Below are 27,070 nucleotides of genomic sequence, written 5' to 3'. Positions count from 1 at the left end.
GAAGTTGTGGTGACAAAACTTGCCAAGACATGGCTGCACCAAGACATTCACAGGGACTGGTGTCAGTGTTCCCCACAGTGCCCTTGCCACAATCTGCAGCATCTCTGGAAAGAAGAGAGACCTTAAACGGTGTGCTTAATAGCAGAGTGAGAAGAAAGAACACCGAGACCAACAGCATGAGCAGCCCAGGTCTGCCCTGATGCTAATGGGGATCAGTACCACCCCAGCTGAGCTATTCCAGTGCCTGATTCCAATTGGGAAAGGTTAACTCAGGCAGGCAGGATGGATACGCTTGATATTAGTCTTTCAAGATATCAGCAGGCTGATGTCCCTGTGACTGCATGTTCACAGGCTGTGAGTTACATGGTCCTCTGCTTTTCCTGCAGAGGCAGGTGCTGATTCATGAGTTGCTGCTGTAGTTCAGCCACCAGCACATCTCTTCCCAAACCCCTTCCGTGGGGTCAGATCTTAAAACCAGCAGTGAGAGTCTGGTTGAATTGAAAACTACTTGAGCACTAAGTTAAATACCTGTTTAAAACAGCAGCAGATGTGAGCAGTGTGAGAAAGCACTGGGCTCTGCCAGCCTGGTGAAAGGAGAAAAAAAACCAAAACTAAGAAACCCATCAGAAATATTGTTTGAGTATGTTCTTCCCAGGAGCTGCTCCATCTCTCCGCACTTGGGGCATGTTCACACCATAGTAAGGAATGGCATAAGCTCACTTTCATTAATCACTTCTTGTCAGCCAGGCAAAGTGGGAAGTAAATTCTGTTTGCTGAAAGCACCATGCAGGTGGTCTAAGAGAGTGGATGTTGGCTCAGCAGGAGCAGGGAGGTGTGAGCAAGGAGTTGGGGTGGGTCAGCTGGTACCTGAACTAGAGCCACTGTGGTGTCTTGATTGCTTGTGATTGTGTGAATGAGCCTGAAGATGCAGACAGGATAAAGCAGAGTGATGCTTATGAGGGTTTTGAAGCTCACATTTGCTCTTATTTGGTCCTGGAGGCTTTCAGCAAAGACCACCCACTGAAACAAAGAATTACTTTCGTAAACTGGAAGGGACTGAGTCATGTATTCAACCTCTTTCAATGCCCTTCTGTGATCTTGTGGAGCCTTTGAATTCTTCTTTACCTACAAAAGGTTTACTACAGTGCAAAATGAGTTCCCAGAGCAGAAAGATGCTCCTTTTCCAAGGGGATATGGGTTGTTGAGGCTTCAGGTAATGCTTCAAGGTGAGTTGTCATACGTTGCTAAAATAATCTTTTCCCACCACTTTCCTTGTGTCAGCATTTCTAGAGCCCCAGTGCGTTGTGGCTGCTGTTGTTATGTAAGGATTTATGAATGGCTGCAAAGTTCAAAGGCATATTGGCAACCCCAAGTCCCAAAAAGCCAGGAGTCAGCCCAAGCCCTGCCCCATTTCCCAAGACAGAGTTGTTTGCTGACTATTTCTTTTCTTAACTTTTTTTTATTAGCCCACAAACTTTAGAATCTCTTAATTCACCTCCCAGGTCTCTTTAGCTTTTAGCTTGCACTAGTTTCATGGTTTCAAATCTTTCATCCACAAAACCTCGAGGGCTAGGGCCATACTTTGTTTATAAATGAAAGCTAAAATTCCCTTGTTTCAAGGAGCTGGGATTTTAGGATATAATACCCAAAGCATAAAAATTGCGATAAAATCACAGGAGTTTCCAGTAGTTCACAGTCTCTTCTGTTTGGAAGAGGAGGTAGACTGCAGTGAGCTGCAGGCATCACTAGCTACTGTCATTTTAGTGAGTCAAATAAATATAATATTGTGGTTAAACATGAGCTCTGCAGGCCTAACTAAAGAAGATAACCTCATCTTTTTCTATCTGCAGTGCTTCACAAAAGCACTGCCTTTGTAATCCTCTGGATTAATGTTTGCACTCAAGCACTCTGCCCCAGAAGCCTCTGCATCCCTGGCAAAGTGCATTTAAAAAGATAAAGGCTCTCTGGGATGCAGAGGAGGCTGATGCCAGCCAGGCATCTCCTGGGACACGTGGCTGCAGCTGCTTCCAAACCAGGAGCATTTCAACCCAAGTAATCCTCCTTTCTTCCTTCTCATTGCTCTTGACTTCTGCTTTAATTTCAGTGTCGTGCTGCCTTTCACGTAGCCCCCCTCAGCCTGAATCAGATCCCTATTGTCTGTGTTGTCAACACAGCTGTTTAAATCCCTTCTCCCAAATACCCCTGCTTTCCAGAAAGCTTCTGCCTGCAAGGTCCAGGTGCTGCTCTGAGTTTGCAGCTTTCTGTCAGGTCCTGGGCTGAGCTCAGATTCCTGTTTGGACCAGCATGAGGTAAAAACGGAAACAAACTCAGGAAAACGCTGCACTTGAGCAAAGCCTGATGCTCCCTGGCTGCCTGCTGGAGGCTGCTGCAGCCTGAGACTGGCAATGCAGAACGAAGAGAATGATTAACATTATTAAAAATGCTTTGCAATTATGCAGCACCTTTTCATCTGAAGATTTCAAAGCTTCGTAACACTCACACAAAGTTTCTTATTATCCCTGGCGTTTAGCAGAGTCAGGAAATGCAGGAAAGCAGCTAAGTGACTTGCCTTAGGTCATGCAGTAAGTCGGCGTCAGAGATGGGAACTCAGCCCCAAGTGCTGACTCTGTGGCTCATGCCCCAGCAGAAGACACACCCCACCTTCTCCTGCAGAGAGAGTGCCAGGCTGGCTCCTTGGGGTGGGCAGAGATGGGGGAAACTCTCAGCCCCCCTGCAGCATCAGCACAGCCTGGGCAGTGCCCTGGAGACACCTGGCTGGGAGCAGCACCCACCGTTCCCAAGCTCTGCTCCGTTCCCCAGGAGCCCTGTGCACATGGCTGAGGAGCTCTCGTGGGATCGCGTGTGCCTGAGGCTGCAGTCCAGCTTGCCTTGGCATAGTGTGGGGTGGGTGAGTGCAGCCAGTGACCTGGAGGGTCTGGAGGGCAAGGTGTGATGCTCCTGGGCTAAACATGGCCACTGCAGCCCCATCTCCAGCACGATCCCTCCAGCCCACTGGCCGTATACACATGAGGAGACCACAAACCTTCTTCACCAGGGGACAACTCAACCTCAACACCCTGGGAACACTGCTGAGGACCAGAGGTGATTTTCCCTGTATCAGCACTGCAGCCAGGCTGCTGTTCTCCCACTAGCTCTGGCTAGAGTGCAGGTGCAGCAGCATTGGCTCTCTCCAAACCAGGTGGTGCAGCCTGCCAAGAAGCCTGGATATACATTCAGACACCTGCCAGGAGATCAGGAGATGTTACACTTTTTGGCCAGCTCAAGCAGGTTGGGCTGTGGGAGGGTCTGGGTGCCAAACCATTGTGCCTTGCAGCAACAGAGCTGAAAATGTCAAGTCCTTGTATGCTGACACTTCTCTGGCTTCAGTCCAGTGGTAGGACTTAGGGACAGTGTCCTGTTTTCTGAGAGGAAAGACAGAAGGAGGAAGAGAAGAGATGGTGAAAAAAGCAGATTTGAAATGAAGAAAAGCATGTAGACACTTAGACCTCAAAGGTCAGGAAAAGACCTTGGCTTGGTCTCTTGGCCCCAGTGAGGTAAAACACCTCGTTAGTGTTTACCACAAAGGTGACCGGCACAGTTTTTTTTATAAGATTAATAATAATTAAAAAAAATCTAAAAAGACCAACTACTTCTGTTCCACCACTGAGCTACTCTAGAACTATAATGAAAATCCACTTTGGTCAATTTTTTTCTTGGAGACTTGAGATGCTGCAAGTTTTTTAGTCATAAACAGTATCCTGTTCAAAATATTATATCCCATTTATGAAAGCAGGTGTGACTGATACAGCTTCAGAGTTCCAAGGGGCATATTTAAGTAAGTAGGAGAAACTAATCCATATAGCCAGCTTTCCTTAGGAGTTTGGGGATTTGCATGTCTAAATTTCACTGCGATGAGACTCCAGGATAGTTAACTTCACTGGAGATAAAACCCAGGCAAGGGGAAAAGTTTGGAGACAGATGCTGCAGTTGAATGAATTTATACTTCAGAAATGCTACTTAGATTGAACAGTCATTACAAGGAATCATTTTAAAAATCAGAACTGATTTGGTATAAAAGCTATGTATCAAAAGGGAGTTAGAGTTTCGTCTTTTAAAGGATATTAATAAAAAATGGGGAAAAGTTTTTTCTCATTGCATATGGCTGAAGAAAGCAGGAGGAAGAAGAAATTATAGGGGATAGAGGTTAATATGCATTGGGTATGCGCAAAATCTGAGCTCATACTTTGCTTTAACTTTTTCTGAGGATGTTAATCATGTGGCTGCAGATGTGAGGGATAATAGGACGGGGGTATGGAAATGTTTGTGGCCAGGATAGAAGCAAATCTCACGGCTGCTTCCTGCGCTGAAGGCAGAGGAACGGGCTAATCCACATGCCAGAGCTCTGGAAGAACTGGCCTGATGTCTTTAACAGGTCCCTCAGTCAGGGACAGGAGCACAGCAAACCTGTACAGAAGAAGTAAACTGATTTGGGCAAGAAGAGGCATGAAGGTTTCAGCTGAACAGCAAAAGGACAGATTCAGAAAAAAAAGGGTAAAGGAAAGGCTAGCAAAAGAGAGGGTGGTAAACAGCATGAGATGAAATGGGTTTGTCAAACCTGTTTATCTTTGTTGGGTAAGGCAAGCTGCAAGCCATTTGCTTAGTGAAGGAAATGGAGTGAATCTCCCCTCTCTGGGCTTAATTGCACATTTCATACAATGACACATGGAAAGTTCTTAAGAAAAGGGAGAGGAGATTTTGCTCAAGGTATAAACCCCTGAAAGACCTTGGTGTAAAAGCAGCAGGGCTGTCAGGCTGGAGGGCAGTTACCAGGGGAGTGTTAAGCATCACTCTGCAGATCTGGAAAAGTGCTTTTGTAAATGAACTTGGCACTAATGTTACTGGAGAACTGGTGAATTTGCTGATGACAGAAAATATGAAGCAATCTCAGGGGAAAGGAGGCTTGAAATATTAGACAAAGAAAGGTAGATAGCAGAAAGTGGTGGTCATAGGCACAAATGACCAAAGCCTTTCCTACAAGCTCCCTGGCAGCTCACACTTGATCAGCAAGTAACTGACTTGTCAGCAGTGGAAATAGGGAGTGAGAAATGCAGTCCGGGAAGGCAGCAGGAGAGGTGCAGTCCAGGCCACACTAAAGGCTGGGGTGAGCTTGAGGAGAGGCTATCTCACTTCATTTTGCAAAGCAAATACTGTGAGCATGAGGCTTTCTCTGCATAAATACTCCCAGGAAGGGAAGAGAGCAGAGCTGAAGGTGCTAAGGACCAGTGCTGGTACAGAATACATGATCAAAAGAAGGAATCAGACATTTTGATCAGAAGATCGTTACCAACCATTTGACAATGTGGTTCTGGAATGGCCTCCCCACTGCAGCCGTGCATGCAAAATATTGAATCGCTTTGAGGATGGAACTTGGAAGGATATCCACGATAAGGATTATATCACATGGTGCCTTTGATAGAAGACCTGATAGCACAGAAGTTCCTGCCAGTCCTAAGCACAAAGGTAAATGTTCTGAAACCCTCTGTCCATACAAATATAGAGCATGTGATTATATACACACAAAAAGCAGGCACATGATTTATTAATCACAGGACCTCAGCTTGTCAAATAATAATTACAAGGTAATAACACACCTTGTTTTAATAAATGGCTCCCTAAGATTTTCTCCCACAGTAAACCAGTAAAAAGGGACAATTATTCTGAGGCAGAGGTGGCATTTTGTGTTTCTGCTTGTGAGCTCTTAAATGAACTCACCGTCTGGAACTCTTAAATCAGGTACTCCCATTTTTCGGCACATTTCACAAGTTCAGCCCTTTCCAGTAAAGCGTCTTTTCAGATGCGTGATTGCCCTTTGTTAAGGCAAGAATGAACAGATGACAACGGCAGCACGGAGGAGACATGCCTGGAACAGTTTTCCGGAGCAAACCCGGTGCTGCCAGGGGGGTGCACTCAGAACCCACAGCAGGGGAGGCTTCTTGTGCAACGTGAGGGGAAAGTCCTGGAAAACCAGGAGAGACACGGGAAGGCAGTGGTTGGGGAAAGCGTTTATGCAAAGCCATGGCAGTGGGTGACACTTGTCTCCGTGCTCAGGCAAAAGCAAAGCGATCCTTCTCCACCTCCAAGCCCCGACAGGCGCTGCACACCCAGGTCTGCAGCACAGCCCCGTTCCCAGCCCTCGGATGGAGCTGCACGAGGATGTTCAAAAGCAGTCCTAATTACTGAGCATTAAAAAAAGTGAAGGCGTGTTTTAGTACCCTTTCGACCTGGAGCTGACTCTGCCTGATGAAGAAGAATGGGTTTGCCGCGTTTGCAGTTCATTTCATGAAGGCACCTTAGCCGAAGATGCAAAAATAAAAGTAGTCTGAAGGGAAAAAAAGCAGAAGGCCAAGAGACAGGCAACTGAACAGAGCAGATTGATTTAACAGATACGATACATTTTTGCTGCCTGCATTATGTGTGGAAATTCTTATTCCAAGTGACACAGTAACAGACTCGACTGTAATCAAACAGCGCTGCTGAGGTGTCTGGAGCACAGATGCTGCCTATCGAAAATATTTAAAACAGAAAGTAAAACTTTGAAAAATCCGCATTGGGGAGCGCAAGGGAAATGCTCGGTGGTGTTTCTAACCCAAAGCAACTTCTCTCTGCTTTTCACTGCCGTGTCTGGTGCGGGAGGTCGGAAGCCCTGGTGAGTCACCCCGGCGGCAGCTCAGCCGGAGCTCGGTGAGAGGCAGAGGCCGGCGGCAGGCTGGCCCGGGCAGCGCGGAGACACGCGGTGCCCATTGTGCACCACACATGGGCCGGGGGGAAGGGCTGCTCCACGCGTTTTGGGGAGCTCCAGCCAATGGATTCCTCCCCTGGGTGTTACGGGAGGGCTTGGCCTGCATGTGAGAAAGGGAGGGGAGAGTTTGAAAACAACCCAGCAGGCTCTAAGGAAGGAAGACTGCTAGAAAGTGACCTGCTCGCCTCCGTGCGAGCATTTTGCTCCAGGTGATCGGAGACTGTAGGGGTGGAAGCGCAGGAGGGGCCGGGCGGCTGAGGCGCGGCACAGGTAACCCGGGATGCAGGTGTCGGGCAGCGGGGTCCGGCTGAACACCCCTCACGGGCTGCCTCGGGCTGCAAATCCACCAGAAACTCCAAAGAGTTCGGGTTTTTGGGGTTTTTTGTTTTTTGTTTTTTGTTTTTTTTTGTTGTTTGTTTTGTTTTTGTTTTTTTTTCTATGGGAGGAGGAATTTTGCTGTTTTGTTACAGCAAATTATGGGGATTTTAGTGGTATGTTTGCTATTAATATGCCTGGGGGAGGGAGGGCAGGAGGGAGCGAGTTGGTCTCTACAGCTCAGAGGTTAGCATGTGATCAGCTGGTTTCTAATTATTGCAGGTTTGAGACTAGAAAGGGAAAAAGGTGATGTCTTTTAGTAGGCTGGTTGATACAATGGAAGAATGCAAATTACTTTTCACGCACATCAGCACTTTTTCAGGTCACAGTGCTTTAGAAATCAGAAACTATGTGCAGATGAGATTTTCAGTGATTGATAACCCAGCTGCTAATAGAGACATTCAGCAGAAGAAAGCAAAACCACACAATTTTCTTGTCTGGAGGTGTGCTGGATAGCTTGGAGGTTTTTTATCTTCTTTTGACTACTGAGCCAGCTTTTAGGCCTCTTGGAAGTGATCCAGCCCTAGACTTTAGCAGAAAATCCTCTAGCAATTTTCTGTGGTGCTTTAAAAGGTGTAATTGGTATGATGTGGTATTTTGTGCCATGTTCTCTTGTACAGGTTCTGGCTACTGTTTCAGTCTCTCTGTCACCTCTTTCTTTACTGAAAAATCTCTTTAAAGCCCCTCTCTGCCTTGCAGGGGAAGCTGAATTCCACAATGTTAGCATATAGAATTTATTTTCCAAATCTCAGTGATGACACGGTGGTGGTTTGCTTGGTACGCACAAGTCAGCAGAAGTGCAAAGATAAATCTGGGAACTATTTTTTGATTGATAGGGAAACGACATCTTTTAAAGCTGCCTCTAGGTCACATGTGAAAAAAAATCTTGTGTGAACACATTGGACTGTTCTGACTTCAAAAAGTCTGAAATTTAGTGTCCTCATAAGCATGAAAGGTTTTATTTCTGTCACTTGGCTGATGGGGAAAGTATCATGAAAACATGGCAATCGTACTGCACATTCTTTTAACAGATAATTGTTGTTTTAGATCTTTAATCTATTTCGGATGATTCATGCAGAGCCAGGCCAGTAAATTAATTCAGAGTCTCTTACACAAGGGAACTTCGGCTCTTATTTTAGTCAGAAGTATACCAATCTGGAGTAGAATTATACGGGGAAAACATGCAATAATACTACAAGAGTCAAGTCGTAATCTGGTTACCTGAGGAGGTTTCTCTTGCTGGTAGCTGGAAAATCCTGCAGTGCACGAGTACCAAAGCAAAAGGGATCTGTATTTGCTTCCCTCATTGCTCGGGCTCTCTGGAGTGACAAATCAGGGAGAGAAAACAAAGGGTGAGCTGAGTTTTGAGGAGAGACCTGAATGGAGGCAAGGCACATAACAATGAGAAGACACTGTCATCTCTAATTAGGTGTGTGCCCTCAGGCAGCTCGCACAGAGTAAACAGAGTAAACGTAAACTAAAACAAGGTGGAAAGTTTGGAAGGCTGTGGACGGACACGCACGGTGTGGCTGTCAATCCTAAACCTGCAGCGTGTTAAGAGTTTCAGCAGGGGAGAAAGTGTCTGCAGCACCTCTTCCCGTCGATGGAAGCCCGTCTGCCAACTGCGGGCCAGCTGCGGCGCTTCCCAGCCCTGCCCAAGCCCGGTCCCCGCGCTGAGGGAAGGGCTGCTGGGGGGGGCAGCCAAAGGCCTGAACTCCCCTTGCTAGCAGAGAGAAACACACAGAAGAGAGGCAATATTTTTTTTTCTGACGGCTTTGCTTCAGAAAAGGGGGGAAAAAAATTAAAATTCTTTTAATTAAAGAAGTAGGACAGCACGTGGAGGAGGAGCCAGGCACAGCTGCTACCGCGTTTCCGCGGCTGCCCCGCGGCTGCCCCGCGGCTAACACCCAGCACCCCGGACGGGATGTGAGGAGTCGTTTTCCCACATCCCGGGGGCTGCCGCTGCACACCTGCCCCCTCCACGGAAGGGTTCAGGCGATGCTATCCCGGTGTGGGCGCTCCGGGCTGTGTCTCACAGGGAAATGGAGGGCGCTGGCCAGGTGCGCCTCTGCGCCCCGCTCCCCTCCCCGCACCAATGGCTCCTTCCCGCTCCCCGCCCCTCCGATCCACCCGCGATGGTCTCGCCCTCCCCGGCCTTCCCTCCCAGCCGAACGCGCGCCGAGCCCCGTCCGCCCCCGCCCGCCGATTGGCTGCGGGGCGGGCGGCAGCCAGCCAATGGCCGCGCCGCGGGTGGCCGTGTCGCTGGGGCAGAAAACACAGCCAGGCAGGGGGCGGGCGCGCGCGCGGGGGCGGGGCTGGGTGGCGGGGGCGCGCGCACGGCCCGCAGCGGGAGCGCGCGCGGCGGCGGCTGAGGGGGGTCTCGGCCGGGGCCCGGCAGCCCTGAGGGAGCGGCGGTGCTGCGGGCGCATCCCGGGAGCTGCCGGCGCTCCCGGGCCGCGGCAGCCACTGCCAGGCCCGTGCCTGTGCGCCATCCCGGCCCCGGCGGCCTGAGCCCTCGGCCCCGCTCCCAGCGGCCTGTAGCCCTCGGTCCCGCGGCCTGAGCCGTCAGTCCCGCCCGCTCCTCAGCGCCGGCGCTGCGCCGCCGTTGGTCCCGGCCAGCGGCACGGGTTTGGTAGGAGTACCGAATCTTAACGTGGCTTTTGTGTGTGGGGCTGCAGAACAGCAGCTGGTGTTGGCAGGTCTCCAAAGCTTCGGTGATGGGGGGTGTTCGCCTAAAGTTAGGGAGAAGGGGAAAAAAGTGTATGCTATGTGGAAGTTACTTAGGGATGCTTTGTACCTACGGGAGGTCTTGATAACTTTTGGACGCTTTGTCCTCCTGCGTGTACTGTTTCTAAAGGTTTAATGTACCTGCTGAGGTAGAATTGCCTGTTTAGATGAAGTGCAAGAAATGGTAGTGGGCACCGAGCATGTATTATTGTTGGATTTCAGTGGCTTAGAAAAATACCCTTGTCTTAGGAACTACTTTATAAAGTACTGTTCGTAGCACTGATTCATCTTAAAAATTTCCATGGCGTTTATGTTCTGCCTGAAGTGGCTTCTGGCCATTTTGTTCCTGCATTATTTCTTCCAACATGGATTCTGATGTTTTTAAGGCAGTTTTGTGAATTGTGTTCCATAGTTTTATTGGTAGTGCTGTCTGATGTAAGTCTGCGAATCAGAAAATGATGGGTTTTGGATAGTGATAAATCCCAGCATCCTGAAGCTCCAGCAATCTGCTGGTTTGAGTTAGTAAGAAGGTGCATTGCTAAAATGAGAGTGTATCACCTGTCTCCTGATCAGTATGACAGTATGACTTGGAAGGCTTGGATAAAAACAAAGTAGGGTACTGAATCTCAGAATGACATCACCTGGAAGTTGGGTTGTTATTATGTTGGGTGTTTATTATGTTGCCCCAGGCAGAGGATTTCAACTAGGGTCCTGTACAGGAAGAGCATTTCTCCACTTGAAATTTAGATCTTGATTACAAATGCTGAAAACTGTGATAATTATTTCACACTGGTTTTGTCCTTTTTTTGTCTTTTCCCAAGAGGTGGACAACTGATGGAACATTCCACTAGGAAGGATAAAACTATTCTTACAAGGTAGTTTGTGCAGATTAGACTGAGACCCACGCAGAAAAATATCTCAACCAACAGTGACTGGGAACACTTGACAACTCCTGAATGATTGCTTGAGGTAACTCATGAAAAATGTTTATTTAAAAAAAAATGCGTAAGGCAGAGAAGACTCTTACTGCAGAAGGCTGGGAACTGTGTGGTTTGGCATTAGGAAATACAAGACCTTGACAGCTGAATGCTGTGCCCCAAACCAGTTTCTTTATAGCCAACGGTCTGTGATGAATCATTTACCGTTAATGGGTCTGTGGCAGGCAAGTGGGCATGAAAGGAGAAAAGCAGGGAAGAGAAGGGGAAGGGAATGCAGTTGTTTGGTGTCGCAATCTTGGCACTCAAGAAACGGTGAACAGTTTTCAGGGCAACAAAGGATGAGATGGGAAAAAAGGGCTAATGAATTCTTATGGGACAGACACAAATCCAAGTAATATTCCCAGGCCTATGAAGGGATTTGTGAAAAATCTTGCAGGTGAAAAAGTGTATAAGGGAATTTTGGGACTACTTTATTTTTCGTGTACATAAAGGAAAGATGGATGATGCCATCCTGTTCACAGTGACATGGTTTGGAGAATAGCAGTTACTAGGAAGGGGGAGAAAGAGGAGCAGAAAAAGAGATGTGTTTAAATGAGGAGAACTTTATCCCTTGCAGATTGGATGGTGGTTGCAAGGAGTGTTTGAAGAGTGGCACAGATGTGAAAGCTTGATGGCTATATGTACACATACAATAAAAGCATATGTCCTTGTGGGGAGGATCAAAAATTAGCTTGTTTTCTAAGGGCTGGGCTGAACTCGATAAATTGGTACCATTTTATCAGCATCATTCACATGAAGAACGTTTCTCTCGTGGATGCAATTATAACATTGATATTGTACACTCATACAGATAACCAGGTGGCAGAACAGGACAGTCTAGGTTGATAGAGGTGGCTTTTATCAGCTAAAAAAAGCTGCGTACATGGGGCTTTTAGCCTTAAAATAACGGCTTTTGTCCCCTTTATAAGCAACAGAACTGACAGCTTCTAAGGTATCCAGGCTTAGATGTCTTAGAAGGTGGTGCTTCTCTCTTGCTACACCATTTACCTTCCCAGGAAATTTTCAGCTGTTACTAATAATCAATTATAGCTTAAGCCCCCACAGTTTTATATTTTTTTTGAGTGAAATCTTTGCATTTTACTTTAGTCTAGTGTTTTTTGTTCTCTAAGCTTTTCTGTTTCTGTTTAGGCCCTGGAGGGAAAACATTAAGACTTTACATTTCACAGTCAGCTCTGTTAAGCAGCTATGGAAATAGAAAAGGAACACATTTATATTACCCCAACAGGTAAGTAATGTATTCAGTTGTTTTGTTGTTTTGTTTTTTTTTACTTAAAATTGTTTAGCTGACCAGAAGTGTTCTCTGTAGAAAAAATGCATCACCTGATAATTTTTTAACAATACTGGTTAAAAAAAAATCAAAATCTTAAAGAATAGTTCTTTCAATTACATATAATAGAATTCTGCTCTATTATGTTTATTTATTTAAAATGTATTAAAATAATGAAGTTAGCATTTCTGTAAGTTACTGCATAGTAGTTGCACTTGTTTTCTTGTCATCTGGGTTCAAGTAGTGCTGGTGTGAAGAAAAGAGTAAACTTAGAAGTGAAGTGTGTAGGTGTGTGTAAGAGGTACAAATTCTGTTTTTATGCAACAATTTACCTTAAAATTAGGGGAAATGAATGTTGAAGGGCTTGACTGGGAGTGGGCTGGCATGAGAAAAATTTAGGAAGTATATGTTAGAGACTGCCATGAAATGGAAATGTTTTGTCCATATCACACATTTATTTTATGATGCTTAGTCAGGGTAACATAGATTCATGTTGTTTTCTGTATCTTCCAAAGGTTATGATAATCTGCACCGACTCTTTCATGTCACAGAGATTTAAAATGTTTTTCGTAATAACATGTACATGTTTTAAGATGGTGGGTAATGCAGTTGAGGTGGCAATATACTCCATATGATTTCTTATGTTTAAGCAGAATCAGGTTAATGCAGAAGACACTTTGTTTCTCAACGTTTTAGACTTATATTTGGATAATAGGTGGAAAGCTGAAGGAGAGCTAGGTTGACAGAGTTTGGACAGTTTAAATTGATAGAAGGCTTTGTTAATGAAGGTAGCCCATAAAAGCACAGATTTTAAGTGAACCTGCTATGCTTAATGGCAGGGTAATGAGATAAATTTGGATAACTTCTTAATATATAGTAAGCAAAGTATTAAAATTGATTGAAGACTGTTACTGCCTATATATGTATATGTTATATGATGTGAAAATAAGAAGCTGGAAGGAAGATCTGCACCATTTTATAGGTTCTTATTATTTTATAAGGTTTTGGAAAATAGTATATGTGTTCAGTCTGTTTTTTCAATCCTGACTAGGTAACTAATAGTGGAGGGCCACTTGGTTACCATATTACAGAGAAAGATTGCAGCTGGAAGTGACAGTGTTCTATAAAAAACAGTGTAGTAGTGCAATGAGAAATATTAATTCTTACAGGTTAGATGTTTCCTGTGGAGGATTTCCATTAGTCTTGAACCTGAGATACGGATTGTGTAAGGAGATTGGACTGTAGCCTCGCCTTTAATTCTTAGCTGTCAGAGTCAGGACTGACTTGTGTTAATTGTTGGACATTTTCTTTGGAAACTGAGAAAGAAGTAACTGGTCATTGAAGAATGGAGTTTCTGGACAGCCAGGTCTCAGGTCTAAAGTGGAGAAATTCATGGGAGACTGAGCATGAAGAAGAATTTGAGTGCATTTGACTGAGAGGAGCTGGTTGTTGCTGATGGGGTCTCCTGGGGAATGAGAGGAAGGAAACCTGTTTGGGTTTGCTCTTTTTTTCCCCTCTGTTAGCTTTATGTAAATCTCTCATTGTTTTATTAAAATGTTAGACAAACAGAGAAGGCTGCTTGTGAGAAATCTTTTCCTGGATGTGATGCATGCTTTTCTTTTTTAGCTTGCTGCAAGCGTAAAAGGAATGCTTTTGTGGGAGTAATGAGTGGAAAGATGAAGCTTAGCCTGGAATGGCTGCATTATTGCTCAGCTGTAGCATTCACATCTGTGAACACCAGTATCTAAATGTTATTTCTTTGATCACAAAGTAGGCAGTTCCATCAAAGTTTGCTCAGTTTAATGATATGCTTTGATATGGGTAAATACGTGGAGACTGGCAATATTTTATTAGTCCACTTTGCTTTAAAAACAATTTTTCATGAACTTGTTTTGAAGTGAAAAAAACATAATTCTGAGAAATATTGCCAAATGCATGTTGCTGAGGAGAAGGTATTGGAAGGGTGAATTAATACTTTAGCTAAGTTCCAATGTAAATTTTGAGTACTCTTCATATTCTGGGTTTATAGCAGTGACCTTTTCTGTAAAGCAGTTTTGAAAAAGCAACTTCTTCTGAGTGCCCTCTTATTGCCCTACTACTGGTGGGGCTGTTGGTTGTGTCTTTAGGACTCTACTCAGTTCTGAAGAAACAGAGCTGTGTAACAGAGAGCGGAGGGTGTTCTCTGTCTTTGTGTGTCTTTTAATTTGCAAGGATTCCCAGGGTACTCACTGGAATGTAAATAGGTTCTCAGGTGCTTTTTCTTTTTTTTTTACCCTTGATTAGTTAAGAAGAGGAAGAATAGCTTGTGAAAGCTTTTATTTATAATGCTCCAAATAAGACATTCTGCTGAACCACACAGTGCAAATAGGGGACATCTAAACTCTGTGAAATAAGACTTTAGACCTAAACATTAAGTGTGCATTAGCTTCCTCAGAGAGTGAAGTTATTACACTTCTCAGTGCTCTTTACAGATCCTTAAGTTGTGAGAGAGTTTTTTGTTGGGTACAAAACAAACCTATTTTATTTGTTTGTGTGGTACTTAGAAGCAGTCTTGACAGAAGCTACAATGAGGGACTAGCCATAGAGAAGAGAGATCCCACTGATTCAAAGGATCTTGTATTCTAGGAGTTTTCATTACCAAGCTCTCCAAGCTTTGTATTGAACAGCAATTTTCTCCCTGTAACTTTAAAAACATAAAAGTAGCGATGTTTTTATATTTTTCTATGCCTAAATTGTTGCATGCTAGTGAGCTGTGTTTGAAATTCCTTGAATTGAATAAGGGGAATGTTGGTCGATGATTTAGGGAGTTAATTTCACTTTGGTGATGAGTCTTGTAACATTGGTGAGTTCCTACAGAATTTACTGTATTGGCAGTTTCATTTGTTTCTAAATCAAGAGAAGAGTGGGTGGAGTGAGAACGAGGCGCTTAGATCTATTGCACTTAGGAGTTCAGAGAGTTTTTGTTTAACATGGGTGGGGTTTTCTGTGGTTTATGTATTTATGTATGGTTTTATTAATTTGCTTTCCAGCTCTTGACATCTGATCTGTTTAGACTGTGGATATTTTGTGCAGGGCAATAAGGAACTCCTTATTACTGCAATATGTAGACATATCTTAAAAACAACATTTTTGCTGTTTTTTCAACAACTGTTAAAAGCAAGAGTTCTATATGATGTTATAATCCTTTCTAAATGCAATGTGTTTTAGTATTCTAACATGAAACTGTTTAAAACTAAAAGTGGGTTTTTTTTCTGTCTTCTTTCTAAGAACTTGAGAATCTAAATGATGCTCCATTTTCTGGTGATGAAGAAAATGGTGGGTCTGAGGAACGAAAAACTGAAATCAATGGAAATTGGATTCCTGCAACTTCAATTACTGAAGCCAAAATAAATGCTAAAGCAAAGAGACGGTTGAGGAAAAACTCTTCTAGAGATTCTGGGAGAGGAGACTCTGTTAGTGAGAATGGAGAGACACTGAAAATTGGAGTTGTACCAACAAGCCCAAAGGGGAAACTCCTGGACAGGCGATCCCGGTCTGGAAAGGGAAGAGGTCTACCAAAGAAAGGTTGGTGTAGCTTAGTGAAAAGAGTAGAATGAGAAAGATAAAGATTTGATCAAAGCAAAGAACATTTTTTTCTGCTGGGAATAGTTTTCATAAACCACAGTCTCTGTGCAGGTATTTGGCCCTTTGTTATTTAGTAGGTGGCAGCAAATCTAATATGTCTGTGATCAATCAACATCTGTCTTTGAGGGAAGTACATTTTCTTAGCAGGCTTAATACACAAATCTGAACTGTTGGTGCTTCATGGGACTGTTATTAATGCAAATTTAAATCATTGTTGTATTCAAAAGTACAGTTTCAACTTCCAGTAATTCTTGTGCAGCTCATACTACTTCTGGTGTCTTACTGGAAAGTGATGAAAAGTGGCTGAGGAAGTGGGAACTTGTCAGACAAACACATCCTCTTCAGCATGTATTGTTAGTCAGAAGATGGGCACAAGCAGTGATAGATCACTTTTAAGTGAAAGAATGTGTTGAAATCAGAGGTGTTGTTTTTGAGCTGGAGGTCCTTACTTACTGTCCCGTATTTTGCCAGGTGGAGCAGGTGGCAAAGGAGTTTGGGGAACACCAGGTCAAGTGTATGATGTTGAAGAAGTAGATATTAAGGATCCTAATTATGATGATGACCAGGTATGCAAATAGTTTCTTTGCAGTGTTGGTTTATATTTTCTTTTATCAATTTCAGTGGCCTTGTGAGTGAACATGAATGTCAGCCTGGTTACACTGAAGTGCTCATTTTTTTGCTCAAGAATAGATTATTGGCTAGTAAAAAGTCAGCTGGTGTAGAAGTGTAGAAGTCACAAAGTAATACTCAAAAATCTTATCCCCAAGCCCTCTTTCTGTGCCTGAGTAAGCAGCATCCCTTTCCCAGGTGTTCTCCAGTGCTGGTTCCCATGGAGGTGGATGTTGCACTACTGTTCCATATTACACACAGACAGTGTTAAAAATGCAACACTGACTTGCTCAAGTTGGGAGTTTAGTGGGGACAAGTATCCTTTATAGATTTTTGTCTTCCCAGCCCACCCAGTGTCTTGTGTGGTTGGTGTAAACACTTCATGAAGTCGACAGCTTGGATATTTTGTTGACATACATTTAGAATATGTTATGGAAGATTGTATCTTACTGCCATATGGGGGAAGGGGAAAGAAAGCAAAGCTTACTGGGCAGAGGGGCTTTCTATCATTGAAAGGGAAATGGTGATTACAAGCACAGATTGCTAAAGTCTCTGAGATCAATATAATTGCAAGACTGACCATAAGTACATTTTGTATGACCTAAGCAGAACAATGGTGGTGTCCTTTGAGTAGAGGCTGTTTGCTGTAGCCATAGCTGCTGAAAGAATGGTATGTGAGAATATCAAAACCTTCTTCCAAGATCAGTTTGCCCTAAAATTTGACACTTTACATTAACAGAAATAGCCATTAAAAATGGAGCTGACAAGTGCATAGAACAAAGTTTAATGAAGAATGAGCATTCTGTCTAATTTAGGTGTGATGGAAGGATAGTTTTTTTTCATTTCTACTATACTTCTTCATCATGAAAAGTTTGTTTCCATCAAACATTGGCTGAAAAATGTCTTTGATCAGATGTCTTTGTTCAGCTCTGTAGTATTTATATGTAGTATGAATGTTGCTTCTGTAGGTGTAAAGTAGTAAACTGAATCAGGGAGCTGGTGCTGCTGGAATTTTGCAGCATAGGTAATACATGAGGCAGTTGCCTCTTTTTTCCCCCTCAGGAAAAAATGCGTTTGCTCACAAATATTCTGAAAATGCCTTTTCTGTGATCTGTGCATGGCACCGCCTGTCTGGTCACAGAGTCACCAAGGCAGAGGGAACAAGGCAGTGTTCCTGCCAGGGATGGGAGTGCCACTTGCAGGGGAAAGTGCTGTGGCACAGCCAACTCTGCTGGGCTGGGGCAGGAGCTTCTGTTGCTCTCTCCCTTCAGTATGGAGGCACTTGACCTCTGCTCCTGTGGTACCAGTTGAATCCTAGGAACAGAGTTTGGTGTGTTCACCATTGTTTAACAGTAAATCCAGCCTTTCAGTTGAATTTGGCTAATAGTAAATTCAAAATATGAAGAAGTATGACAATTAGCCTGGTATTGTCCACACTTTAACAGTAGAGACAGAGTCTAATGTTTTTGGCAGAATATTGACTACCAAGAACAAAGCATTAAGGATTAAAAACCCACTATTTTGATGCTATTTGTGCTGCATAAGGTGCAAAAAAAGACAGTAAAGGTATCTGCTTTTGTTATCTTTTAAAACAGGAGAACTGTGTCTATGAAACAGTAGTTTTACCTCTTGATGAGAGAGCATTTGAAAAAACTTTAACACCAATCATCCAGGAATATTTTGAACATGGAGATACTAATGAAGTTTCGGTATGTTATTTTTATTATGTTTCAGTATTATGTTTATTATATGTTTCAGTATGTGCCTTTTTATTTCTTCGTTTTAGGGGTAAAAGCTGTAGCATACAGGTAATGCAATTGCCAGCTATGAATAAGTTTATAGAGAAGTTGGCAAGAAATGTACTATAAGAATACCCAAGCAGTTAATTACATGAGCAGAAGCATATATGTAATTGTATAAGCACATAAATATTTATTTGAGGTCTATTTATATATTTAAATAATAAAAATGATGAAATATCAATGTTTTGTTTTTCAAATCTTATCTAGGAGATGCTGAAGAATTTAAACCTTGGTGAAATGAAATACAGTGTGCCAGTGCTGGCTGTTTCCTTGGCATTAGAGGGGAAGGCTAGTCACAGGGAAATGACATCTAAGCTTATCTCCGACCTCTGTGGGACAGTAGTAAGCAAAACTGACGTGGAAAAATCCTTTGATAGACTGCTCAAAGAACTACCTGAATTGGTGTTGGATTCTCCCAGGGCACCGCAGGTATATTTGTAAATCTTCATGCCAGTAGTCAAAAGCTTTCTGTGGCTGAAAGAGATCAAATAAACTGAAATAGACTCTGTGTTTTATAAAATATCTATTGATTTTCTTATTGTCTGTAATCCTCTCTCAATTACCCAGGCTGTGTTTTCACTTTGAAACAGCTCATTTGAATAAAATCTGAAAACCAAGCACATTATAATTATCTAGTTAGAACTTCTGTGAAATTCAGCATTTAATTAAAAATGATTCTGTTTTGTTGCAGTTGGTGGGCCAGTTCATTGCTAGAGCTGTTGGAGATGGGATCCTAAGCAGTACCTACATAGATGGCTACAAAGGCACTGTGGATTGTGTCCAAGCTCGGTAATTTCCTTGCTTTCTGTATAGAGACAGGTTTCTATTCCAAATCTCAAAGATGAGGATCAGGAATTTACAGCTTCAGAATAAATCATGCAGTTCTTTAACTTCCTTTATTTTTTATTTTTTTTTAAAATTTGAAGTGGAGAAAAAACAAAAACCACAAAATCTGCAGCAAAACCAACAACATCCAAAATGACTCAAGTCAGAGGAGAAATACTGAAAAACGTATTAATACATTTGAGTTCAGTTTGTCAGGTTTGTTGTCCAGCTTATGTTTGAGGGTGAAAAATGAGCTGAAAGAAGTGCTTATGGAAGGGTTTGTCTCAGAAAAAGCTTTAATGTGATTAATGGGTAAATATAGCATCAGGACAGCTGCTGTAAATATGTTGTGAAATACACAAGGGATTAACTGTTTTGCCTTACAAAGGTTTGAAGCTTGTGCAGTGATTTCCGAGACTTTCTCTGTAATGCTGTATTTGTCAAGAAGTACAATTGTTTTCCATGTCAGTGTGAGAAGTCTGAAGGAGCAATCTTTGACAAAGAGGGATGTTTTAATAATGAGTCATGTTTTATTTTTCTTACCACCGTAAGTGTATGTTTCAAGCTTGATATGGAGGTGCTGAACTCCTGTTTCTTCCAGAAGTTGCATTTGCAATGATTATAGTTGTGCACTTTCAGAAGGAAGAGCAGTTCTTAGCTGCCTACTTTGGGGGCTCAAATTGAGAAAATTGTCTGTCACTTATATAAGTGTGTCCTGTGATGTGAAGGATTGTAGCTTGCATTCTGCACATCTGGGATGCTTTGCTGCCTTTGTTATTTCTTGGCCAGTCTTTCCTGCTCATTAAATCTTGGTGAATAGAGTTATTGTTATTGGCTTGCCCCCAGCATGAGGACTGGGAGAACTGTTCCTCCTTTACACGGATGGTACACACTGTATCCCAGACTTCTTTATTTTTTTCATCTTACTTCCCTTTTTATTATTTTTTTCAATAAACTGGCAGGCATCCCTAGCTTGTGCTATTTTTCCAACTACTTATTTACCTTCTGAAGTGTTTTCTTTGGTTTAAATTCTAAAGGTTTCATAATTCTTCAGACCCAAACGGAAAACGGTATTTCAGTAAAAAACTGTTCTTGAGTGTGGCAACAACTCAGGCCTTTTTTGTTTGAGATCCACCTGCCAAGCTGCATTCTTGGAGGAGTCTGCATACAATCTGTTTCTCCATAAGAAAGTATTCAGCTGGGTTTTTTTGAGGATGTTTCAGGTTCTGCATTGGTGATTTAATCTACTGCCATCACAGGATTGTTACCTGTTCTTGGTATGAGCAGGAGTGTAAGGGTGACAGAAAGATAACATGGGGAGCTTATTTGCTGTTTTTTTGATCCGGATGATCCCTGTGGAGTTGATAACTTGATCTCTTCCCAAAGATCTGGTAGCTGTGTCTTGAGGAGAAGTGGCTATGGGGGAAGTTGCAGATGCATTTAATGAAGTTCTGTAATCAGGTTTTAAGTACTGACTTTGCCTTTAGAGCTGCACTGGACCGAGCAACGGTGCTGCTGAGCATGAGCAAGGGAGGGAAGCGCATCGACAGCGTCTGGGGGGCAGGAGGGGGCCAGCAGTCGGTGAAACACCTGGTCAAAGAGGTAATGACACAACTCCCCAGTCTCCAGTTGGCTCTTGGTCTAAGCTTACTTTGGGGTAGAGGGAAGAGAGACATGTATCCCGAACTAAAATGATGTCTTATGTCATGAGTGTTGGTTTTGTTTTGTTGTTTGGACTTCCTTTTTTTTATTTTTATTTTTTTTATAATTTTTTAAAATATTTTTTTGTAATTTATTTAGATGAAGTAGTAGAACCGATGTAGATAATTTCATTGATTTTGTAGTATTTGTCACTGGTGGGAGAATGCTAGTACAACATTCTATATTGCAAGTATATGTTTCTTTTTCTTTATGCAAAACTTGTAAGTATTCAGCTTTTTAAGACATCACAATATAAAGTGATGAAGTAATTAAAAGCCAAGATGAAACTGGCTAAACTAGATGAACTATTAATTTTTTGGCATTGTTGATCAAAAGCACAGTAATAACTGAAAAAAGAGAGAGGAAAAACCAGGAATGTTTAGAGATCCATGCTGTAAAGTAAGCAGGTCTACAGGAAAAGGTCATGTTATAATTTCTAGGTTGGGAGTGTAACAGATGATAGGAGAAGGTATTCAGGGGAGAGGATAAACTTAATTACACACATGCACCTTTTATGGTGATGCACATCTTATAAAACAATGGTTTTGGTGCTTCTGTATCAACACTGTAGATAGGTATTTGGCTTGCACTGTGTTTTGGGTTACTGATAACATCTCCATTTAATTAATGCCTGAGTTTAAATACATTTATAAAAGCATTAGCAGCAAGTTTGAGGAACTAACTTGGTGCTGGGTTGATAGTGTATTATCAAAACAGTTGACAGCTTTTAAATTTTGTATCTAATTAGTATTGGGTTTTTGTTTTAAAATTCAATAGATTGATATGTTGCTGAAAGAGTATTTGCTTTCTGGAGATGTATTGGAAGCAGAACGCTGCCTTCAGGAACTGGAAGTACCCCATTTTCACCATGAACTTGTATATGAAGTAAGGAGAAATCAGAGTCCCTTTAATAATTGTTGGTATTTTGATGTGGGCATGCAAATTATATAACTGGCATTGGAAGCTTAGGTTACTTGTTCTGTTACTTGAGTAACTAAATTGTTTCATGTAAAGTTAATGGTTTGTGTGCTCATTTGTGTGTGCACTGTGCAACAAGTCAGCTGCTGCTGACTCTGGGAAGATCCAGAAGTAATTTTTGTGGGTTAAATAGTTGAATTCAGATTTTTTTTAAGTTCCTGAAAATCAGTTTATTTTCTGCTGAGGAACAGCAACAAAAAAACCCTCCCATGCATGTTTTTGTGTTTATTTCTTTCTAGTTTCAGATATCTGGGTATTCTAATGGGTGTTACCTGTTTTTGTTAAGTTATAGAGCTTCCTTTTTCAGGGTAGGATTGTTTCACCCAGCACATTTATAAAAGCTTACATATTTCAGACCCAGTCTATACAGGACACTGTTCTCATTTGTAGTCTTTTATCTGCCAAATTGAGAAATGGTTGTTTACCAATAAAGCTGAACACCCACAATCTACAAAATTTCCTTTTCAGTAAATTGACTTGTTATAGAAAATTCCTTCACAATAGAACTACAAAATTATTTCAGTTGATGGGGGTTGTGCAGTATTGTAGATTTTAAATTTCTGAGTCCTTCTAAAATCACAGATAAGAAACTCCCATGGATACAAAATTAAAACCCCAGGATACAAAATTAATTTCATGAAGTTAATTAATTGCCATCTGTACTGCAGCAGCCATATGGATATAGCCATGTAGTGCTGAAACCAGAGACAGAAAGGCAATGCTTTTCACTCTGTCTAGTCTTTATGGTTTTTCATACCTTTTATCTTACCCAAAGAACTCTTCAACAGTTTTTCTTTTTTAATAATAATTATATTAAACTGAAATTGTGAGTGCATGTAGCAAATGGGTTTTCCCAGAAAATTCATAACAAAGCATTCACTCCTTTCTGTACCTCATGTGGTTACACATCTTGTACCTGAGCCAGTGTTTTAATTTTAGTCACACACTTGTATGATTTGTTTTAGGCCATTGTACTGGTTTTGGAGTCAACTGGAGAAAAGACCTTTAAAATGATACTGGATTTATTGAAAACTCTGTGGAAGTCATCTGTCATTACTGTGGACCAAATGAAAAGAGTAAGTATGGCATTTAGAAGACTTTGCATAAGGTCTTCTTAAATTTCTAGCTGCCTTTATGCAGGTAAATTGTTAAAACTAATTATCTAAAATGCTGCAATGTTGCTTCATCTTTTGTCTTTTTATCTGGTAGTTCTTTGTAACTGAAGTAGTACAATAAAGGCCTACTAATTACAATGTCAAGTAGAGCAGTATAGAAACCAGTATTTTGCACAGCTGGAATCATCTGACTTTACTTCTCAGGATGAGTATAGGACATCAATTCTGTCCCAGGGCAGACTGGGGACCACACCAACACTTAAATAAAAATTGACCCAGCTGTGTTGCTGGTGAGAAGTGATGAAGTCATCTCTGGCTGTCTCCAGACTCTCCCCTGCTGCATAAACTTCTGTTGGTCATTTGTGGCCACATTTTGTTCACTTATATGGAATACTTACTAATTTTTCTTCCCATATTACTACCCATGTAGTGACAGGCAGGCTAACATACAGATTTCATACTGTCTGTATTTCTGACATCTGAAGAAGTTTAAAGTTTAGGTTGTGTTTTTATGTAGATAGATATTTGTATAATGCCATGGTATGGGCTGATATTATTTCTCTTCTGACAAATAGCTGCAATGCTTTAGGTTTGTGAAACCATATTAAAAAATAAATCCTCTGGAATGCAAAAGGATATTTGAAAATATTGTAATAAAATCATAGAATAACCTGATGATTATTTGAATCCTTACACTGCAGGGCTATGAACGGGTTTACTGTGAAATCCCAGACATTAACCTGGATGTGCCACACTCCTATTCTGTGCTCGAGCGCTTTGTAGAGGAATGCTTTCAGGCTGGCATCATCTCCAAACCACTGAGAGACCTCTGCCCTTCAAGGTACTTGTTTCATTGTAGATAGGCAAAGGCACTATTCTTCATTCCTGTCAATGGTTACAGAAAACAGCAGCTTGGGTCCAAAGTGGTACTGACTGGAAGTAGAAACTGGAGGATGGACAGACAGTTGGACTGGTAAAACATGTATTAAGAATCTGCACTGATGTGAAACCTCGAGGCTGGGATAAATACTTGGGGAAAGGCAGCCTCCCATGAATCCCAGGCAGCACCCCTCATTGCTCCCCAGAGTACGAAGGCTGCCTCTCTTCTGGTTTCCCGATTTGCTTGGTAGAAATCAGTGCAGCACCAATCTGGAAGATCCAGGTGTCACAATGGTCCATGTAGGTAACAGTGGAAAACTGTCAGCTATACTGGGGGAATGGAAAAAAAACATCCTTTAAAAGTGGTTTAAACATATCAAACAGCCTGAGTAGAGCTCTAAGATGAGACAGCCAGTCCTAATATTTATATAAAAATGAACAGGACACTAATATGGGATAAACGCTGCACACCCCATTCCTCCTATCTGTCCTGTGATTCATATAATACTTTTGGTTTGTTATGGCTTGGTTACTCATAGCATAAATAATGCTGTGTGAACTGTACCTAATCAGTATGCTGTTACCTCCTTACTGGTCACAAAACAGTTAATAAGTTTCATTTCCTCTGGGGAATGTATGTAAATTTTTAAATAGGATGTTAAAACTATTACTCAGTTTTATGCATTTGGAATACTATTTATTTGACCGGTCTTTTCTATTTTGGATATTTTGCTAGAGTTCTTAAACCATCTCAACAGCTTGTGATAAATTTGGATCTTGGGATGTTAGCATCTTTATCAAGACCAACCTCCATTTGTGGACTTTACACTTAAAACTGTGTGTTGGTATCAAATGTTGTGTAGGTTTGGGTGTGTGGGAGGGTTGAGAGTCATCACTGCATCAAAAGCTTGATTATACTTTGGTTACCCGTTACGTGCTGAGACGCATTTTTGGTTTGTGTACTTTAAGTAGAAACCCACCATTCCTAGGTTCCCAAACTAGCATTTTTAAGCAGCTGAGGTGACAATGTGATCACTGCTAACCCTGCTCAACTCACACTTTATATTTGACGTCCAATACCAGAGAGAAGATTCTTCGCAGCAAGAAAAAACAAGCACTGCTACTCTAAAGTACTGAAAAGATACTTTCTACTTTCTTACAGGGGCAGGAAGCGTTTTGTGAGTGAAGGAGATGGAGGTCGTCTGAAGCTAGAAAGCTACTGAATGTGAGAACTGCCTCCTGAAGCCTTACAAGCTGAAAGGGAACATAGCTCGCTATCGATATATACAACACGCATGCTCCTCTGGTGTGTGTATGTATATATGTATACACATCTAGGACATACCAAATTTAGGAGTTGCTTAGCACAGTTTGTATTTTTTTAAGAGCACATGTTTTGGGTACAAATTGTTTTCTTTTTTTTTTTTTAATAGTTTTGTAAATTTCAGGAAGAAGTGTTCTTTCTTTGGGCATATAGTAGAACAACTGGCCACTATGCTGTGGTGGTGCCTTGAAATAAGCTATCTCTGTATGTGCCATGTTTGACCTAATCATTCCACGTGTGCATCGATGTCTGACTGCCGCTTGCTCTTTCCAGGACAGTGCTGTCATCATAAAATCACTGGTTTATACAAAGCTTTATTATAGAAGGGTCAAGTTAAGCTGCTGTGATCCCATTTCCATTGCTGCTAAAGAAATACTGTGCTTTGGGAGTTTAAAAAAAAATAGCAGTTTCTTTGTTTTAAAGAGCCCAAGAAAATACAGTTGGGTCACAAGACAAATTCATCTGTTTCAGGGGAGAGAGAACACTGGTTGGTTTCAGCCCCCATGTACCAAACTTGTCTTTTTTTTCTATGTAACTGGAAAAGTGAAAAGTTCTGGTAAAACATATTAAAAATATTTTTTGTGAAGCTCTTGTTTCTGCCTTCTTTTTATTTATTTTAAGCAGAATAAATTAAGCAGTACATCTAACGCGCCACCCTTTGGTATTGCAATTGGGAGGAGAGCACAGGATAATTAAGCTCATGGTAAGTAAGTGTTTAGCAGATCTGTTTTGGAAAACACAACTGCCTTGCGTAGGAGCGTCCAGGCTGGCACAGATACTGGGGATGTGTCTGTAGCAGAGCTTCGCCAAGCCCTTGCTCAAGAACAAGACCGGGTCTAAGGAAGACTCGCTTACAGAAGCACGATAGAGCCTATCCTTTGTTCTTCAGTTTCATGTCAAGATCTCTGAAATGTTGGGAATAGCCTTCCAGGGCCGGGAACACGCTGTGCTCTGGAATCCAAGTGCTGCACTGCTCGAGCGGGTCTGGTGAGCCCGGCTTGGAGCAGGGGATTGTGGAACTCGCCTCCCCTTTCCAAGGGGTTCTGGTACCTCTAAGGACGTAATTAGAACATGGCCTGGGCAGCGACCAGCGCAACTCCTACACCAACAGCGCCCGACCCGCGGCCTCCCCGCCCAGCCCGGCACCACCGCCCGCGTTCAGGCCACACTTTAATCCCGTTACACAGCGGTACCTCCGATCGCGGGTGCGGCCGGGCACGACCCTCCCGCGCTACTGCCGGGGCGGCGCGGCCCCCGCGGACGGCGGCGGGGCCGACTCGGGCGGCTGAGCCGCCTCCAGCGCCGCCTTCTGCAGCTTCTCCAGCTTCTCCAGCGACACCGACTTGAGGGGCAGGATCTTGGGCTTGCACAGCACCATGGCGGGCGTGTCTTCCATCGACAGCTGCCCTGCAAAGGGAGAAAAGGGCCGTGAGCGAGCTGCGGGCTGGGCGGGCAGGGCCGGGCGGTGCTCGCCGCTGGTACCTTGCTTGGGCAGCACCTCCCGGAGCGCTCCCGTCCCCTCCGGCATGGCGGCTCCGGCACGGCACCGCCGCCGGGGACAACTACAGCTCCCAGCTTGCGCTGCGCGGCGCCACGCCCACGCACCCCAGCCGGGGGCCCCCAGTGCATGCTGGGAGTGGTAGGCCTAACGGGGCTCTGGCTGCCCCAATGCGCATTGGGAACTGTAGTCCTTGGCGTGTCGCTGCTCCGGGGCAGCGGCGGGAGCTGCTCCCCCGGGGCTCTCCCGGTCCCGGGATTCCCGGGATGCCGCTCCCCGCCTCAGCTGCGCCGCGCTCTGCTCTGGGGCGGAGCCGCCCCACCTGCGCGGGCCTGCCCGGCCCCGGCGAGCCGCTGCCTGCACGCCCGCCGGGGCCCGCCGCGGAACTCGGGCTTTGAGGCGCTTTTATGGTTTATTTTCTGCTTCTGTAAATAAAATCCCCAACAGACACCGTCCAGCAGACGGGCGTGGCCAGGGCGTACGCGTCCCGGTTTTCGTTTCCAGGCAGCGCCTCGGGATTCACGATGTGAATCATGCTGCTGTTTGACA

General features: G+C 43.2%; 2 protein-coding genes across 9 annotated transcripts; one reads left to right on the top strand and one right to left on the bottom strand.

Annotated features, from left to right (window-relative positions):
• Positions 1-6,302: 6,302 nt before the first annotated feature.
• On the top strand, positions 6,303-25,609 carry PDCD4 (programmed cell death 4). Of its 7 annotated transcripts, none has more exons than XM_086900923.1 (13): positions 6,303-6,706; positions 10,723-10,870; positions 12,028-12,124; positions 15,434-15,730; positions 16,262-16,356; positions 17,995-18,108; positions 18,409-18,630; positions 18,893-18,990; positions 20,514-20,628; positions 21,505-21,612; positions 22,671-22,781; positions 23,522-23,661; positions 24,862-25,609. In XM_086900923.1, the coding sequence occupies exons 3-13, from the start codon at positions 12,085-12,087 to the stop codon at positions 24,920-24,922; spliced, it is 1,401 nt and encodes a 466-aa protein (XP_086757049.1). In that variant the 5' UTR covers positions 6,303-6,706; positions 10,723-10,870; positions 12,028-12,084; the 3' UTR covers positions 24,923-25,609. The 7 variants fall into 7 exon arrangements, with proteins under 7 accessions (XP_086757049.1, XP_086757050.1, XP_023785612.1 ...); XM_086900924.1 differs by having other exon boundaries at positions 6,605-6,741; XM_023929844.2 differs by lacking the exon at positions 6,303-6,706 and adding an exon at positions 6,734-7,069.
• BBIP1 (BBSome interacting protein 1) lies at positions 21,850-26,627 on the bottom strand. 2 transcript variants are annotated; one of them, XM_086900925.1, is made up of 3 exons: positions 26,506-26,627; positions 26,217-26,430; positions 21,850-24,029 (listed from the first exon to the last, which is right to left on the bottom strand). In XM_086900925.1, exons 1-2 carry the CDS (start codon positions 26,549-26,551, stop codon positions 26,255-26,257), a joined length of 222 nt encoding a protein of 73 aa, XP_086757051.1. In that variant the 5' UTR covers positions 26,552-26,627; the 3' UTR covers positions 21,850-24,029; positions 26,217-26,254. The 2 variants fall into 2 exon arrangements, with proteins under 2 accessions (XP_086757051.1, XP_086757052.1); XM_086900926.1 differs by having other exon boundaries at positions 21,850-24,024; positions 26,506-26,617.
• Positions 26,628-27,070: the final 443 nt, after the last annotated feature.

This window comes from Cyanistes caeruleus, chromosome 8 (genome assembly GCF_971803275.1).
Source record: "Cyanistes caeruleus chromosome 8, bCyaCae1.hap1.1, whole genome shotgun sequence".
NCBI lineage: Eukaryota > Metazoa > Chordata > Aves > Passeriformes > Paridae > Cyanistes > Cyanistes caeruleus.
Note: the sequence above shows the minus strand (reverse complement) of the source record. Positions and strands in the feature narration are given on the sequence as shown.